Source organism: Oncorhynchus clarkii, chromosome 3 (genome assembly GCF_045791955.1).
Source record: "Oncorhynchus clarkii lewisi isolate Uvic-CL-2024 chromosome 3, UVic_Ocla_1.0, whole genome shotgun sequence".
NCBI lineage: Eukaryota > Metazoa > Chordata > Actinopteri > Salmoniformes > Salmonidae > Oncorhynchus > Oncorhynchus clarkii.
The window spans coordinates 13087461-13104243 of NC_092149.1; the positions used below are offsets into that span (position 1 = coordinate 13087461).

The 16783-nt window shown below is 43.0% G+C and overlaps 3 protein-coding genes across 4 annotated transcripts in view; 2 read left to right on the forward strand and 1 right to left on the reverse strand.

The window, feature by feature from the left end:
- Positions 1–7944, reverse strand: part of LOC139388418 (tripartite motif-containing protein 46-like) — a 24472-nt gene extending 16528 nt beyond the window's left edge. The window contains exons 1-2 of the mRNA XM_071135068.1: positions 7708–7944; positions 5451–5709 (exon numbers count right to left, since the gene is read on the reverse strand). Of these exons, the coding sequence (XP_070991169.1) occupies positions 5451–5709; positions 7708–7767 (319 nt within the window). The 5' untranslated portion in view covers positions 7768–7944. The remainder of the gene's footprint in view (positions 1–5450; positions 5710–7707) is intronic.
- Positions 7945–9136: 1192 nt separating this feature from the next.
- LOC139388225 (transmembrane protein 107 like) lies at positions 9137–12005 on the forward strand. 2 transcript variants are annotated; one of them, XM_071134777.1, is made up of 6 exons: positions 9137–9391; positions 9644–9769; positions 9988–10055; positions 10283–10383; positions 11007–11103; positions 11241–12005. In XM_071134777.1, exons 2-6 carry the CDS (start codon positions 9683–9685, stop codon positions 11308–11310), a joined length of 423 nt encoding a protein of 140 aa, XP_070990878.1. In that variant the 5' UTR covers positions 9137–9391; positions 9644–9682; the 3' UTR covers positions 11311–12005. The 2 variants fall into 2 exon arrangements, with proteins under 2 accessions (XP_070990878.1, XP_070990884.1); XM_071134783.1 differs by lacking the exon at positions 11007–11103 and adding an exon at positions 10843–10939 and having other exon boundaries at positions 9170–9391.
- Positions 12006–12115: 110 nt separating this feature from the next.
- On the forward strand, positions 12116–16547 carry LOC139388241 (dolichyl-diphosphooligosaccharide--protein glycosyltransferase subunit KCP2-like). Its single transcript, XM_071134793.1, has 5 exons — positions 12116–12256; positions 12794–12948; positions 14384–14447; positions 14616–14682; positions 15632–16547. The coding sequence occupies exons 1-5, from the start codon at positions 12253–12255 to the stop codon at positions 15750–15752; spliced, it is 411 nt and encodes a 136-aa protein (XP_070990894.1). The 5' UTR covers positions 12116–12252; the 3' UTR covers positions 15753–16547.
- The last annotated feature ends 236 nt before the right edge of the window (positions 16548–16783 follow it).

The following is a 16783-nucleotide window of genomic DNA, read 5'->3' on the forward strand; positions in this document are numbered from 1 at the left end:
ACACTTCCAAATTGTGTTGTTTATTTCAGATTTCCAAACGAAGACACACCAACACTGTACAGACTTGGATGCACATTATGCAGAATGGTAATCAATAAAAACCTATTTTAAATTCGCAGTTCTGTTTTGTTTGTTTACAGCGGGTCATTTCATAGGGAACTGGAGGAGGAGCTCTCCTATTGTTACATCATCAACGTTTAGACAATAAATACGCTAACATGGCAGATGTTCTGAAACCTGGCTGAACTGTTTGCTATACTGTACCAGTCAAAAGTTTGGACACACCTACTCATTCAAGGGTTTTTCTTTATTTTTACTATTTTCTACATTGTAGAATAATAGTGAAGACATCAAAACTATGAAATAACACATATGGAATCATGTAGTAACCACAAAAGTGTTAAGCAAATCAAAATATATTTCATATTTGAGATTCTTCGAAGTACCCACCCTTTGCCTTGATGACAGCTTTGCACACTCTTAGCATTCTCTCAACCAGCTTCATGAGGTAGTCACCTGGAATGCACTTCAATTAACAGGTGCGTTTTATTAAAAGTTAACGTGTGGAATTGATTTACTTCTTAATGTGTTTGAGCCAATCAGCTGTGTTGTGACAAGGTAGGGGTGGTATTCAGAAGATAGCCTTATTTGGTAAAAGACCAAGTCCATATTATGACAAGAACAGCTCATATAAGCAAAGAGAAACGACAGTCCATCATTACTTTAAGACATGAAGGTTAGTCAATCCTGAAAACTTCAAGAACTTTGAAAGTGTATTCAAGTTCAGTTGCAAAAAACATCAAGCTCTATGATGAAACTGGCTCTCATGAGGAAAGGAAGACCCAGAGTTACCTCTGCTGCAGAGGATAAGTTCATTAGAGTTAACTGCACATTAGATTGCAGCCCAAATAAACGCTTCGCAGAGTTCAAGTAATAGACACATCTCAACATCAGCTGTTCAGAGGAGACTGCGTGAATCAGGCCTTCATGGTCGAGTTGCTGCAAAGAAACTACTACCAAAGGACACCAATAATAAGAAGAGACTTGCTTGGGCCAAGAAACATGAGCAATGGACATTAGACTGGTGGAAATCTGTCCTTTGGTCTGATGAGTCCAATTTTGACATTTTTGGTACCAACCGCTGTGTCTTTGTGAGACGCAGAGAAGGTGAACCGATGATTTCCGTATGTGTAGTTCCCACCGTGAAGCATGGAGGAGGAGGTGTGATGGTGCTTGCATGTGACAGTGTCTGTGATTTATTTAGAATTCAAGGCACACTTAATCAGCATGGCTACCACAGCATTCTGCAGCAATACGCCATCCCATCTGTTTAGCACTTAGTGGGACTATTATTTGTTTTTCAACAGGACAATGACCCAACACACCTCCAGGCTGTGTAAGGCCTATTTGACCAAGAAGGAGAGAGATGGAGTGCTGTATCAGATGACCTGGCCTCGACAATCACCTGACCTCAACCCAATTGAGACGGTTCGGGATGAGTTGGACCGCAGAGTGAAGGAAAAGCAGCAAACAAGTGCTCAGCATATGTGGGAACTCCTTCTAGACTGTTGGGAAAGCATTCCGGGTGAGGCTGGTTGAGAGATAGCCAAGAGTGTGCAAAGCTGTCATCAAGGCAAAGGGTGGCTACTATGAAGAATCTCAAATATAAAATATATTTTGATTTGTTTAACACTTTTTTGGTTACTACATGATTCATCATGACTGGTTGCATCACTGCCTGGTATGGCAACTGCTCAGCCTCATACTACAAGGCGTTACAGAGGGTAGTGCATACGGCCCAGTACATGACTGGGGCCAAGCTTCCTGCCATCCAGGACCTATATTCCAGGAGTTGTCAGAGGAAGGCCCTAAAAACTGTCAAAGACTCCAGCCACTCTAGTCATAGACTGTTCTCTCTGCTACCGCACGGCAAGTGGTACCGGAGCGCCAAGTCTAGGACCAAAAGGCTTCTTAACAGCTTCTACCCCCAAGCCATAAAACTGCTGAACAGCTAATCAAACGGCTACCCAGACCCCTCGTTTACGCTGCTGCTACTCTCTGTTTATAATCTATGCATAGTCACTTTAACTCTACCTACATGTACTGTATATATTACCTCAATTACCTCAATTAACCGGTGCCCCCGCACATTGACTCTGTACCGGTACCCCCTGTGTATAGCCTTGCTTGTTATTTTACTGCTGCTCTTTAATTATTTGTTACTTTAATTTTCTATTTTCTATTTTTTACTTGTCTATTTTTTACGTAACACTTATTTTCATTTGTTTTCTTAACTTCTTGAAGCATGGTTGGTTAAGGGCTTGTAAGTAAGCATTTCTTCTAAGGTCTAAGGCTGTTGTATTCGGCACGTGACAAATAAATTGGATTCGATTTGATTCCATATGTGTTATTTCATCGTTTTGATGTCTTCACTATTATTCTACAATGTAGAAAATAGTAAAAAATAAAGAAAAACCCTTGAATGAGTAGGTGTGTCCAAACTTTTGACTGGTACTGTAAATACACTACTGTTCAAAGGTTTGGGGTCACTGAAAAATGGCCTTGTTTTTTAAAGAAAAGCACATTTTTTGTCCATTAAAATAACATCTAATTGAGCAGAAATACAGTGTAGACATTGTTAATGTTGTAAATAACTATTGTAGCTGGAAATGACAGATTTTTTAAATGGAATATCTACATAGGTGTACAGAGGTCCATTATCAGCAACCATCACTCAAATCAAATCAAATCAAATTGTATTTGTCACATACACATGGTTAGCAGATGTTAATGCGAGTGTAGCGAAATGCTTGTGCTTCTAGTTCCGACAATGCAGTAATAACCAACAAGTAATCTAACCTAACAATTCCAAAACTACTACCTTATACACACAAGTCTAAGGGGATAAAGAATATGTACATAAAGATATATGAATGAGTGATTATACAGAGCGGCATAGGCAAGATACAGTAGATGGTATTGAGTGCAGTATATACATATGAGATGAGTATGTAAACAAAGTGGCATAGTTAAAGTGGCTAGTGATACATGTATTACATAAAGATGCAGTAGATGATATAGAGTACAGTATATACATATACATATGAGATGAATAATGTAGGGTATGTAAACATTATATTAGGTAGCATTGTTTAAAGTGGCTAGTGATATATTTTACATCATTTCCCATCAATTCCCATTATTAAAGTGGCTGGAGTTGAGTCAGTGTGTTGGCAGCAGCCACTCAATGTTAGTGGTGGCTGTTTAACAGTCTGATGGCCTTGAGATAGAAGCTGTTTTTCAGTCTCTCGGTCCCAGCTTTGATGCACCTGTACTGACCTCGCCTTCTGGATGATAGCGGGGTGAACAGGCAGTGGCTCGGGTGGTTGTTGTCCTTGATGATCTTTATGGCCTTCGTGTGACATCGGGTGGTGTAGGTGTCCTGGAGGGCAGGTAGTTTGCCCCCGGTGATGCGTTGTGCAGACCTCACTACCCTCTGGAGAGCCTTACGGTTGTGGGCGGAGCAGTTGCCGTACCAGGCGGTGATACAGCCCGACAGGATGCTCTCGATTGTGCATCTGTAGAAGTTTGTGAGTGCTTTAGGTGACAAGACAAATTTCTTCAGCCTCCTGAGGTTGAAGAGGCGCTGCTGCGCCTTCTTCACGATGCTGTCTGTGTGGGTGGACCAATTCAGTTTGTCTGTGATGTGTACGCCGAGGAACTTAAAACTTACTACCCTCTCCACTGTTCCATCGGTGTGGATAGGGGGGTATTCCCTCTGCTGTTTCCTGAAGTCCACAATCATCTCCTTAGTTTTGTTGATGTTGAGTGTGAGGTTATTTTCCTGACATCACACTCCGAGGGCCCTCACCTCCTCCCTGTAGGCCGTCTCGTCGTTGTTGGTAATCAAGCCTACCACTGTTGTGTCGTCCGCAAACTTGATGATTGAGTTGGAGGCGTGCGTGGCCACGCAGTCGTGGGTGAACAGGGAGTACAGGAGAGGGCTCAGAACGCACCCTTGTGGGGCCCCAGTTTTTGAGGATCAGCGGGGTGGAAATGTTGTTGCCTACCCTCACCACCTGGGGGCGGCCCGTCAGGAAGTCCAGTACCCAGTTGCACAGGGCGGGGTCGAGACCCAGGGTCTCGAGCTTGATGACGAGCTTGGAGGGCACTATGGTGTTAAATGCCGAGCTGTAGTCGATGAACAGCATTCTCACATAGGTATTCCTCTTGTCCAGATGGGTAAGGGCAGTGTGCAGTGTGGTTGAGATTGCATCGTCTGTGGACCTATTTGGGCGGTAAGCAAATTGGAGTGGGTCTAGGGTGTCAGGTAGGGTGGAGGTGATATGGTCCTTGACTAGTCTCTCAAAGCACTTCATGATGACGGAAGTCGTTTAGCTCAGTTACCTTAGCTTTCTTGGGAACAGGAACAATGGTGGCCCTCTTGAAGCATGTGGGAACAACAGACTGGGATAGGGATTGATTGAATATGTCCGTAAACACACCAGCCAGCTGGTCTGCGCATGCTCTGAGGGCGCGGCTGGGGATGCCGTCTGGAACTGCAGCCTTGCGAGGGTTAACACGTTTAAATGTTTTCCTCACGTCGGCTGCATGTTTTTTAGTTGCGGGCCGTGTCAGTGGCACTGTATTGTCCTCAAAGCGGGCAAAAAAGTTATTTAGTCTGTCTGGGAGCAAGACATCCTGGTCCGTGACGGGGCTGGTTTTCTTTTTGTAATCCGTGATTGACTGTAGACCCTGCCACATACCTCTTGTGTCTGAGCCGTTGAATTGAGATTCTACTTTGTCTCTATACTGACGCTTAGCTTGTTTGATTGCCTTGCGGAGGGAATAGTTACACTGTTTGTATTCGGTCATGTTTCCGGTCACCTTGCCCTGATTAAAAGCAGTGGTTCGGGCTTTCAACGTGCCATTGGAACACTCCTGTGTTCCAATGGCACGTTGTGTTAGCTAATCCAAGTTTATCCTTTTAAAAGGCTAGTTGATCATTAGAAAACCCTTTTGCAATTGTGTTAGCACAGCTGAAAACTGTTGTCCTGATTAAAGAGGCAATAAAACTGGCCTTCTTTAGACTAGTTGAGTATCTGGAGCGTCAGCATTTGTGGGTTCGATTACAGGCTCAAAATGGCCAGAAACAAAACCCTTTCTTCTGAAACTTCTGAAACAACATTAACAATGTCTACACTGTATTTCTGATCTCTTTCTCTCTCTTTTTTTTAAAATGTGCTTTTCTTTCAAAAACAAGGACATTTCTAAGTGACCCCAAACTTTGGAATGGTAGTGTGTGTATTTATATATGGCTCTGGTATGAACCATCTTCACTGACCAGTAAAACAAAGTCAGATGCTGATCTGATGATGATGTCACACTCATCTGCAGGCACTGGCACACAAGTGAGATCGACATCAGCATTCACACACACACTAACCCACCTGGTCTGAGGACGCGGTCCAGGCGGTCGGTGGTCTTGGGCGGGGGCCTGCGTGCCCCGCGCGGGGAGCGTGTGTTGGGGGAGGCAGCCGGGGAGTTGGGCTCTGGGGGGAGGTCTGGGGCAGGGTATCCTCTCTGGATTAACACCTCAGCAGCACACAGCAGACACACACTGTGCTGGCACGGCAGGATGATGGGCTGCTTCACCATCTCAGTACACACCGGGCAATGCAGCTCCCGCTCCATACTCTTCATGTTAGACTGGAGGACGAGAGAGGGAGGGAGGGGATAAGGGGTTGGAGATAGTAGAGAGACGGGGAGAGGAGTTAGAGGGGCAGGGAGGGAGGGGATAAGGGGTTGGAGATGGTAGAGAGACGGGGAGAGGAGTTAGAGGAGCAGGGAGGGGGGATAAGGGGTTGGATATAGTAGAGAGACGGGGAGAGGAGTTAGAGGAGCAGGGAGGGGGGATAAGGGGTTGGAGATAGTAGAGAGATGGGGAGAGGAGTTAGAGGAGCAGGGAGGGGGGATAAGGGGTTGGAGATAGTAGAGAGACGGGGAGAGGAGTTAGAGGAGCAGGGAGGGGGGAGGGGGGATAAGGGGTTGGAGATAGTAGATAAGGGCAGGGACAGGGGATAAGGGGTTGGAGATAGTAGAGAGACGGGGAGAGGAGAGAGACGGTGAGAGGAGTTAGAGGAGCAGGGACAGAGGAGTTATAAGGGGTTGGAGATAGTAGAGAGATGGGGAGAGGAGTTAGAGGAGCAGGGAGGGGGGATAAGGGGTTGGAGATAGTAGAGAGACGGGGAGAGGAGTTAGAGGAGCAGTGAAGCAAATAAAGGGTGAGTGAGCAGGGCAGAGGGTGTGAGGGGAAAGAGGAGGAAGTGAAAACAGGAGTGAGAATGAGGCAGAGGAATAACTTAACTGCTCTAAATAGAGGAGAGAGAGAGAATGAGAGAGAGGGAGATAGAAACAGCATCTTACATTATTGAACCATTCCTGGTTTAGAATTTATGTTGGAGACATGAAAGGAGAAAGCAGGTGTGTGTGTGTATAAATACCCAGGCCAGGGCTGACTAAGGCGCTACAGCCAGTCTCCTTAAATATGAGTCTAATCACTTCATTCCAGCTCTGTCTGGCCAACAGCATGATGTAAACCCAGTATAGAGGAGTAATAGATCCCTCTATCTATAGCTCTGTTGTAGGACTAGTTGCTTGATTCTAACCCTCCTCAGTTCAGTTAATACAAGCCACCATGATGGTGAGAAGAGATTCATTTTATGGGAACAATTAATTACATTAAATTGGATTTCAATGCACAAAATAGGTTATATTACCGGTCAAGTCCTAGCCGACTTCACCTTCCCTAGGCCGGCTATGGAAATTCACGATGGGCCAAGGCTACTGGCTACCGGGAAAATAGCATTCACATCGATTAGGCTTCGATAAGAATGACTACACCTCTCTCTCTCCTCTATCAATATTTTTTATTTCCCTGGCTCGGCCAGAATAGTCGGTGTCGGTGGGTCCTCTCTGCGCCCAGGGGGGTTCTGCACCTATGATGCGCGAGAGCCAAGACCGCCGCCGCGTGCTGGCGCTCCCTGAATCCTGTTTCTATGGCGACAAACATCATCCGTTCCCTGCTCACGGTGTTGCGAGATTGCAAATCATATCATCGGGTCCATTGTTTTTTTGTCTGTGCATGCTGGGGTACACATTCGACCGATAGGGTTCAAACATATATATATTGGCTATCCATTTAATCCCCCTTTCACCTTTTACCTCATAGCTAGGTGTGTCAATAACCAGCCGATAGTGACCAGCCGCTGGCGTCAAGCCAAAGTGTTGGAGCCAAATGCCACCCATTTCTAATGTATAGCTCAGATTTATTAATGAATGTCTGGTTCAATTTTAGTCAATCTAATAACAAAAGCAGACCATTTCACATTGAAGAAAAATATAGCCTAAGAATTATGTATGATGGAAGATGAAATGTTGATGCCAAAACGGATCTTATATAGGCTGGCCTACGTGGCGTGCTGAAAACATAGTTTAACTAAAAACATTATGCAATATTAATAACATTATATATATAGCTTAGCTGAGGAATTTCTCTCTGAACGGCCAACTGAAATACAGATAACCAAACCACATCTGTTTGCTATTGCCTAGGTCTGGTGGCCTACAGAATAACAAAATAGGCTCCAGTCTCCATATCACATTTATGGTAAACAAATAGGTCTAATTAATCATCACCATACTTACGCTGATTTGGACGAGTGCGTCCATCATAGACGTAAACGCCTGTAGTTCTGCTTCAGCCATCCTTTAGGATCAAAACGCGGTGTTGATGCGAATATAGACTGGTCTGTCAAATTCACAATCGTAGCCTAGGCCTAGTAATATACTCAAATATGTTGTCATAGGGTGAATAAAGCAAATGTTAAAATTTGGTCAATCAACCATATGTAGCCTAGGTATAGGCTATCGCATATTAGTCTGACCGGATGTATATGGTCTGGAGTGCGCAGCGTTGATTTCTGTCCCTTTCCACTGGGCTCGCGCTGATAAGATGATGTTCAATAGTGGAGGATAGAGCATGCGTGGTGATTTCTGCTGAGTGAAACAGGTTCAAGTGCTCTCTCTCTCGCTCTATCTGTGTGTGTGTGTGCGTGTTCAGTGGCGGTTCTGGCTCCTATGGCTCCCTGGGCGACCCCCCCCCTTCAGCGCCCCACCTTCTCCACCCCACCCAAAAAAGCACTATTCTGCACTAACTGTCATTTTTATTCTGACATTTGGAACAACACAAATAAATAAACATAACATTAACACAACAACATAACATAACATAACATAACACCCAAACTATAGAAATATAAAAATATATATTAACAAATAAGACTCATAAATAACAAAAATAAGTTACAAAGACAAATAGAAACAAATTTGGGTTGATTTGTCACTGGAGCATCAATGCATTACCCATCCCCTAACACTGTCAACCAAGAGTCAAGGCTAAACCAATTCACCTTGGTGATGTGCAGTCTGCTTGTATTTTATTCTTAACAATTTCGCACAAACCAGAAAAAATGCAACGATATGTCTGTGAAACTATATATGATTCACTGTATTGTGAATGAATTGTGGTTTATTTGGTAGCATTTCGTAGTGTGACTTATTTTACTAATTGCATTTGTACTGTACAAAGTTAGAGGTGCGCTATTTGATAGATTCCCCCACTCCCCCTACCTCGGGCTTCCAGTGGGGAGACCTGAGGTCAACCTACCCCTGAGGTCAACCTGCATGCATTGCATATGACCATACCTACATGACAATTGTTTCACTTTAATAATGTTTACATACTGCTTTACTCGTCTCGTATACTGTACTCTATCCTACTGTATTTTAGTCAACGCCACTCCGACATTGCTCATCCTAATATTTATATATTTCTTAATTCCATTCTTTTACTTTTAGATTTGTGTTTATTGTTGTGAATTGTTAGAAACTACTGCACTGTTGGAGCTAGGAACACAAGCATTTCGCTACACCCGCAATAACATCTGCAAAATATGTCTATGTGACCAATACATTTTGATTTTATTCTTGCCACTAGATGGCGACGTGAGATTATAAAACGCTACTAGAATGAATGACGCGTTCACGAAGAAGCGTTCCTCATCCTCAACTGGTCTGTTTCCGTCCTAAATCGTTAACGAAACCTTACGTTCTTGAACGCACCCCAGATTTAAGTTGTTGTAGCAACGAGCTAAGCCATGCCTGCAGCTAAAGCGTCTGTTGTTTCTAGTCCTAGACACAGTTGTTTCAATTAATGGTAAATGTATCATCAAATGTGGATAGTTTTTGGCTCCAAATACTGACTAACGAGTTGAACAACGTCGTATGTCCTGTATTGGGTACATTAGCTAGCTAAGTTAGCACTATCAAGGTGAGTGTGCGGATAAATTAGCTTATACATTTGCTAATAGTAACGTTACTTAGTCTACACATTGTATATAAAGTGCTGTTCACATTAATTTGAGTAGTCTTAACGTTACCGTTAGTAGTCTAGCTAACATTTATAGCCTATATTGTATTGTATTGTAGCAGGCTCAAGTCAACACACGGATTTTGTTTCTATTGGCAATATTAACATTAACGTTACTTGTCAACGTTTGCCTATTCCGCCTCTTTATTCTAGGTACCATAGTACCCATAAAGGCACATCTTTGCTGGGGCAATGTCTGCAGTCAGCAGCCTGGTCCCGGCACGATTCCTGACTCTCACTGCTCACCTCGTCATCGTCATCACCATTTTCTGGTCACGGGTATGTTCTGAGTACTGGCAAGGTTCTGGACAAACCATATCCTCTGTCACATGTGTGTGACATGTCTCATGTCTGTATCTGGCATCTAGAAGACACCAGTTGTTGTTCACGACATCATCAACATGCTCTTCTATAATATATTGTGTTTCAACCGTGCTTGGAATCTAGTGATACTGCGTAGATCTATCTCTGAAGTAATCGTACTCATTGGCCCACAGGAGAACAATGTTGAAGCTTGCCTGCCTTTGGATTTCACACAGGACCAATATGACAAGGAGGACACCAAGTAAGCATATTTCACCCAGGACAGGACTCCTAACCCTACACACACACACAGTCTATCCAAAAAATAATTGCTGTAGGTTTTGATAAATCACTTGTCTTAAACACTCTCTCTCTCTCTCTCTCTCTCTCGCTCTCTCTATATATATATATATATATATATATATATATATATATATATATATATATATCTTTCTCTCCTCTCTATCTTTTTCTGTCTCTCTCTTCTAGGTTGGTGGTAGCGTTGTCAGTCACCATGGGTCTGTTTGCTATAGAGCTGGCTGGCTTCTTCTCTGGTGTGTCTATGTTCAACTGCACCCAGGGCCTCCTCTGTATCCTTTACATGTTCTCATAACTCTTCCACAAAACCCTGTACATATTCAAAGTACACATAATGCATAGTACAGCAGTGGTCACCAGTCCTAGTCCTGGAGAACTACAGTTTGCTTTCGTTCTTGCACAGTACTAATTTTGTGTTGCCAGTCAGATCAACAAGGAGGCTACTCAAGGTCTTGATGTTTTGTTGAGTAGCTGAGTGTTGGTGCTGGGCAAGAATGAAAGCCTGCACAGTGTGACTCTCTAGGAATAGTGAAGAACATGGAAGGGAATTGATAGATGTAAGCAATATGCAGGAAGTTATACTCTTCTTTCAGATCAGCAAGGGGACGTTAATATGGACATGGATATAAGGTTGAGGAAGTCATCTTTTTATTGGTTTGGTTAAGATTCCCTGACTCAGGACTCCCTCCCCATACACCATCCATGCATCCATCTCTCCATCCACACACTAGCGACTGCAGCCCATGCCAGTGCCTCTGTGGCTCTGCTGTTCTTTCTGTTTGAACAATGGGCATGTGAAATATACTGGTGGATCCTTGCTTTCTGCAGGTTAGTGTGTGTGTGTGTGTGTGCTTCTCCTCAGAGGTTTTGTTTCCCTGACTGACGTCTCCTCCAGCGTTGGCTGTCCACTGCAGCGCGTCCGTCTCCCTGTCTTTCTTTGTCTTCCAGAGATGGGAGTGTTGGACATACTGGGTTATTTTTGCCTTCTGCAGGTTTGTGTGTGTGTGTGTGTGACAGACTGACAGACAGACATCGTGTGTGTGTGTGTCCTGGAGTTATTTGGGTCATTTTTGCCTCGTGCAGGTTGATGCTTTGCTTATAATGCTGCCATCCTCTCTATCTCCCGTAGTGTTCTCCCTGCATTTGTGGAGATCCTACTCTTCATCGCAGTGTTCGGACTGAAGAAGAAGCCACTATAACCGAGAGCAGTGTTTCACATCAATGTTCGGTCTGGAATGTAGTGTCCATCCTTCCCAGGACTTGTACACAGCTGTCCAAGTGACACATTGTGACTGTTCAATAGTGTCAAGGAGACAGAGTTGATGTTAGTGATGCTGGATGGTGATCGTAGTGATAAAGACAACAGAGCTGGTTAAGATGTGGGTGGTCAAGGCTGCAGCATCCGATACGGTGACAGCATAGGTTCGAATCTGGCCTTCTGACTTTTGACACAGCCTTTATCTATCCATCAATAGTCCGATTATTTTTATTTTAAGCTGTGGTCTGTGTTTCAGGATTGTGGACGTTGTAGATGGAAACAGAGCTACTGTATGTACCAAGGCAGAGAGGACGATTTCTAAAAACTCCAGCGTATTGATCCTAATTGCTACGCTGAATGTATAGACACAAGTAACCATCTTTCTCTTCACCATGCTAAATGGTCCTGTGTACCATAGGATTTTAGTACCACCTTTCTAAAACGTTTACCTAAAAAATATATGTTTTATCAAGCTGAAGCTATCCCAGTTTGTTTTTCATTTCATTGTAGAGTCACTTGTAAACCATTTCTTTTTTTTTTATATGCTTTTTAAATGAATCTAAAATGTGGTGATATAGGGGTGTAGCTACCATCAGATATGTCCAAAAAAATTACTATTAAAGTATTTTACCTGTGTAATCTAGTATTTATTTCATAAACACCCCTTGAAAAATGTGTGCAGTGGGTGTGTCAGTCTTGACGCACGTTTTGCGTTGCTAGAATCTGATTGGCACTTCACGTTCGACTCCTACGTGTGCAACCTCTCATAGGTTCCGGGTAGCAAAAACGAAGTTTGTTCCTGGAGCTGCCTGTGTTTTGAAAGGATATCGAAAACGCATGATCTTCTGTGTCAAAAACGTAATTATTGATTAAATATCAAAACATGGGTAAGTTCTGCAAGGCTAACGTTACTGTTTAATTTTGATCTATGTTTGTGCGTTGAAAATAAGTATTGAGGGATAGAAAACGTAAAGGTATCTAGCTAACGATAGCTAGTTGTGTAACGGTAGACTTGCCATTCATTGCTAACTTTGTTAGTTACGTAGCTATTTTGTGCAGAATACACTTGCCAACAATGTATATTTCTTCAGTTTAACGGTAGGTAGGCTGTGTTGTCAAAATGTATGATAAAGTGTTCTTGTAGCTACCTAGTTATGTATTTTCATTATTCGAGAGAGGGTGTTTCCACACGGAATCTTTCAAGAGTGTACACTGACGTGGCGTAAAGATTGCTGTTAGGATACAGTGAAATGTTTCGTATAGGCTAGTTATTTTATGTTTCTGTCACTCAAAGATGAAATATAAACCCAATTGTTGATATTATTATGTTAGAAACTGGCCTCTTCAGTCCAGCTGCAGTCCCTTAGATGATTGTTCTACTACTGTCACAAACTATGTGTAATCTGCCTCTCCCCTCCCTCCAGCGGTGAACACAGGCACATCCCTGGTTCTGTCCAGTCTGTTCTCTGTGTTGGTGTTTGCTGGGATGCAGATGTTCAGCAGGCAGCTGGGCTCTACAGAGTTGCTCACCATCCTGGGAGGCTTCTTGGGCTCTGTCCTCTTCATCTGCTCCCTCACAGTATCCTCCTTGCACCAAAACACACCACAACATAGCAGCACTGCAGGCTTAGGGTTGTAAACTTGTTAGAGTAAGCTGTTTGTAAAGCGAGACAGCTAAAATCTTTTGTTTATGTTCTGTGCTCCCTTGAGTTCCCAAGTGATGGAAGCAGACAGTCATTTGGTTGGTTCTATAGTCCACATGCAGCACTGTCATGGTGGCAGGGTTTATTCATATTTTTATTTCACCATTATTTAACCAGGTAGGCTAGTTGAGAACAAGTTCTCATTTACAAGTGCGACCTGGCCAAGATAAAGCAAAGCAGTTTGACACATACAACAACACAGAGTTACACATGGAATAAACAAACATACAGTCTAATACAGTGGACAAAATGTCTATACAGTGTGTGCAAATGAGGTAAGATAAGGAAGGTAAGTCAATAAATAGGCCATGGTGGTGAGCTAATTACAATATACCAATTAAACACTGGAGTGATTAATGTGCAAGTAGAGATACTGGGGTGCAAAGGAGCAAGATAAATAAATACAGTAAGGGGATAAATAAATACAGTAAGGATCACTGAATGTCTAAAGGTCTAATAAAACCACCACATTAGGTGTTTATTTTATTTCACCTTTATTTAACCAGGTAGGCTAGTTGAGAACAAGTTCTCATTTACAACTGCGACCTGGCCAAGATAAAGCATAGCAGTGTGAACAGATAACAACACAGAGTTACACATGGAATAAACAATAAACAAGTCAATTACACATTAGAAAAAAAGTCTATATACATTGTGTGCAAAGGGCATGAGGAGGTAGGCGAATAGTTACAATTTTGCAGATTAACACTGGAGTGATAAATGATCAGATGGTCATGTACAGGTGTATTGGTGTGCAAAAGAGCAGAAAAGTAAATAAATAAAAACAGTATGGGGATGAGGTAGGTAAATTGGGTGGGCTATTTACCGATGGACTATGTACAGCTGCAGCGATCAGTTAGCTGCTCAGATAGCAGATGTTTAAAGTTGGTGAGAGAGATAAGTCTCCAACTTCAACGATTTTTGCAATTCGTTCCAGTCACAGGCAGCAGAGAACTGGAAGGAAAGGCGGCCAAATGAGGTGTTTGCTTTAGGGATGATCAGTGAGATACACCTGCTGGAGTGCGTGCTACGAGTGGGTGTTGCCATCGTGAATTCAGATAAGGCGGAACTTTACCTAGCATGGACTTGTAGATGACCTGGAGCCAGTGGATCTGGCGACGAATATGTAGCGAGGGCCAGCCGATTAGAGCATACAGGTCGCAGTGGTGGGTGGTATAAGGTGCTTTAGTAACAAAGCGGATGGCACTGTGATAAACTGCATCCAGTTTGCTGAGTAGAGTATTGGAAGCCATTTCAATTGTCTCTTCTCTCCCACTATGTGTTTCCCTCCTTAACCCTTTCTCCAACCAGGCCTTCAGTAACCTGGAAAACCTCATCTTCGGCAAGGGATTCCAGGTCAAGATCTTCCCAGAGAGTAAGCCTGTCTTCACAACTACAGAGTGATGCACAGAATCTATTTCCTGTGTTTCACACACATTCACTGAGCCTCTTGTCATGAGTATGGGTGCATCTGAATAGTGTAGCGGTTCAGCACCCACTCGGTCCTGTTTTAACGGGTGTTCATTTCTCTCCTGTCCACCAGTCCTGGTGTGCCTGTGCCTCTCTCTGTTTGCCTCTGGGCTGGTGCACCGTGTGTGTGTCACCACATGGTAAGTACAAACTCCCAGACTACTGACAAACCTAGGCACACCACACACAGAAACTCTCTTAACAACTGAACTCAGTGATGACATGAAGGACTTATGGAATAGCAGAGAGCCTATCCAACTGACAATCTCTTAGAAAAAAATAGAAACTATTGGAACCAAGATTAAAAAATAACTGATATTGGCACAAGATGGAAGTAATGTTGGATCATAACTAACGACATTACAGTTAACAAAAATGTATGCTTAATCCAGTATAAATTCATGTATTAAATGTATTATACAAGAGACAAAATTCACAAATTCTACAGGACAACAGCAGAGATGTCTAAAGTGTAAAACTACTAATGACTCAATAATTCAGGACCTTCTGGAAATGTTATAAAATCCAAAAGTTATGGGTGGAGTTGGAAAGATGGCTCAGAAGTATTACAATGTAAATGAGCTTTTAATGAGTCTGTCTGCATATTTAAAGACATGACATATGAGGGTGCAGTGAGATACCCGATGGGTAGGACAACACTTTTCTCATCAATCATCTTAAAAAAAAAACATATACAACTGGAAATCAACCAATCATCCGTCGTTCACGCGATGGAAGGGTCAAATGCTTTACTATCTAAAAATGGAAAGTGAGCAGGTGATGGAGAGAAACAAATGTGTGCTATTTGAGGTCATGTGGCAGAAAGTGATGCAGGCGCTGGAGATAAGGGGGTGAAGGCTGGTGGGTCTAGGCAGGAGTGATGTAGTTGATGTTTGTATGATGTCGTCGTTTGCTTGTGTATGCTTGTGTTTTTGTATTGTTGATCAAATAAAATCTTTAGGAAAAAAGGAATAGTAGTGATTATGATAACAGTACTACTATTATCAATGAACTTGGGGTGAAGTTTAAGTTTTTTTTTCTCAAACCATATCGTGCTGTGCTGACTGTTTCATTTTGTTCTCTCTCCAGTCTGATATTCTCTCTGTTCGCCCTCTACTACATCAACAAAGTGTCTGCTGCTCTGTACCAGGCAGCCGTTCCCACGGTAATGCCAGCCAAGGCTGCCAGCAAGGGCAAGAAAAAGAACTAAGTCACTAATACCGTCATCCAATCAGCATCCACTACAACGGCTAACCAGGCAAGGGAGAAATGGTGTAGGTTAGCCAATGACAGTGTACCCCAGTTTCCTTTTTGTAGGTCGTGCCAACCAGCATTCTTAGATATTTTGCTTGACTTCTTTAACTCTATGATCACTGATCTCCAAGGACTGGACACCTCTCAGCAGTATAGATAACCTGAGACTAACCCAGCCCATCCATACACTGTTCTCAGCAGTATAGATAACCTGAGACCAACCCAGCCCATCCATACACTGTTCTCAGCAGTATAGATAGCCGGAGACATACCCAGCCCATCCATACACTGTTCTCAGCAGTATAGATAGCCTGAGACCTACCCAGCCCATCCATACACTGTTCTCAGCAGTATAGATAACCTGAGACCAACCCAGCCCATCCATACACTGTTCTCAGCAGTATAGATAACCTGAGACCAACCCAGCCCATCCATACACTGTTCTCAGCAGTATAGATAACCTGAGACCTACCCAGCCCATCCATACACTGTTCTCAGCAGTATAGATAGCCTGAGACCTACCCAGCCCATCCATACACTGTTCTCAGCAGTCATGAGGCCTGGGGTGGAGGAAAGGAAGCAGTTTGGGATCTAGCCTGAATTATGTCTCTACATTCCCTACATCATCCCCATGTACTCAGCACTTGTTTCAAAATGCTTGTCTACAGATCCATATTTTTGATTGACGTCCTTTTTGTTTTGGTATAAAAACTTTGTTGTTAATGAATTTGTAATTAAAACCCATTGAAAATAGTGTCTGTCTCTAGATTTTTCTTGGTTTAAGCTACTTGAAGCAGACAAGTCAAGGTAAGCACTGTCGCTTCAGTGCTGCTATGGGCAAAGTTCCCCTCATAGCTCCAGGTACACACACATCTGACATCCCTTTTACAGAGCAGCCATGTACTAAGATGCTTTAACTCAAAGTTGTAGCACACCAGTGTACACAATGGATTTTTGATGAAAGGAATATTATTTGAAAGTACAAAC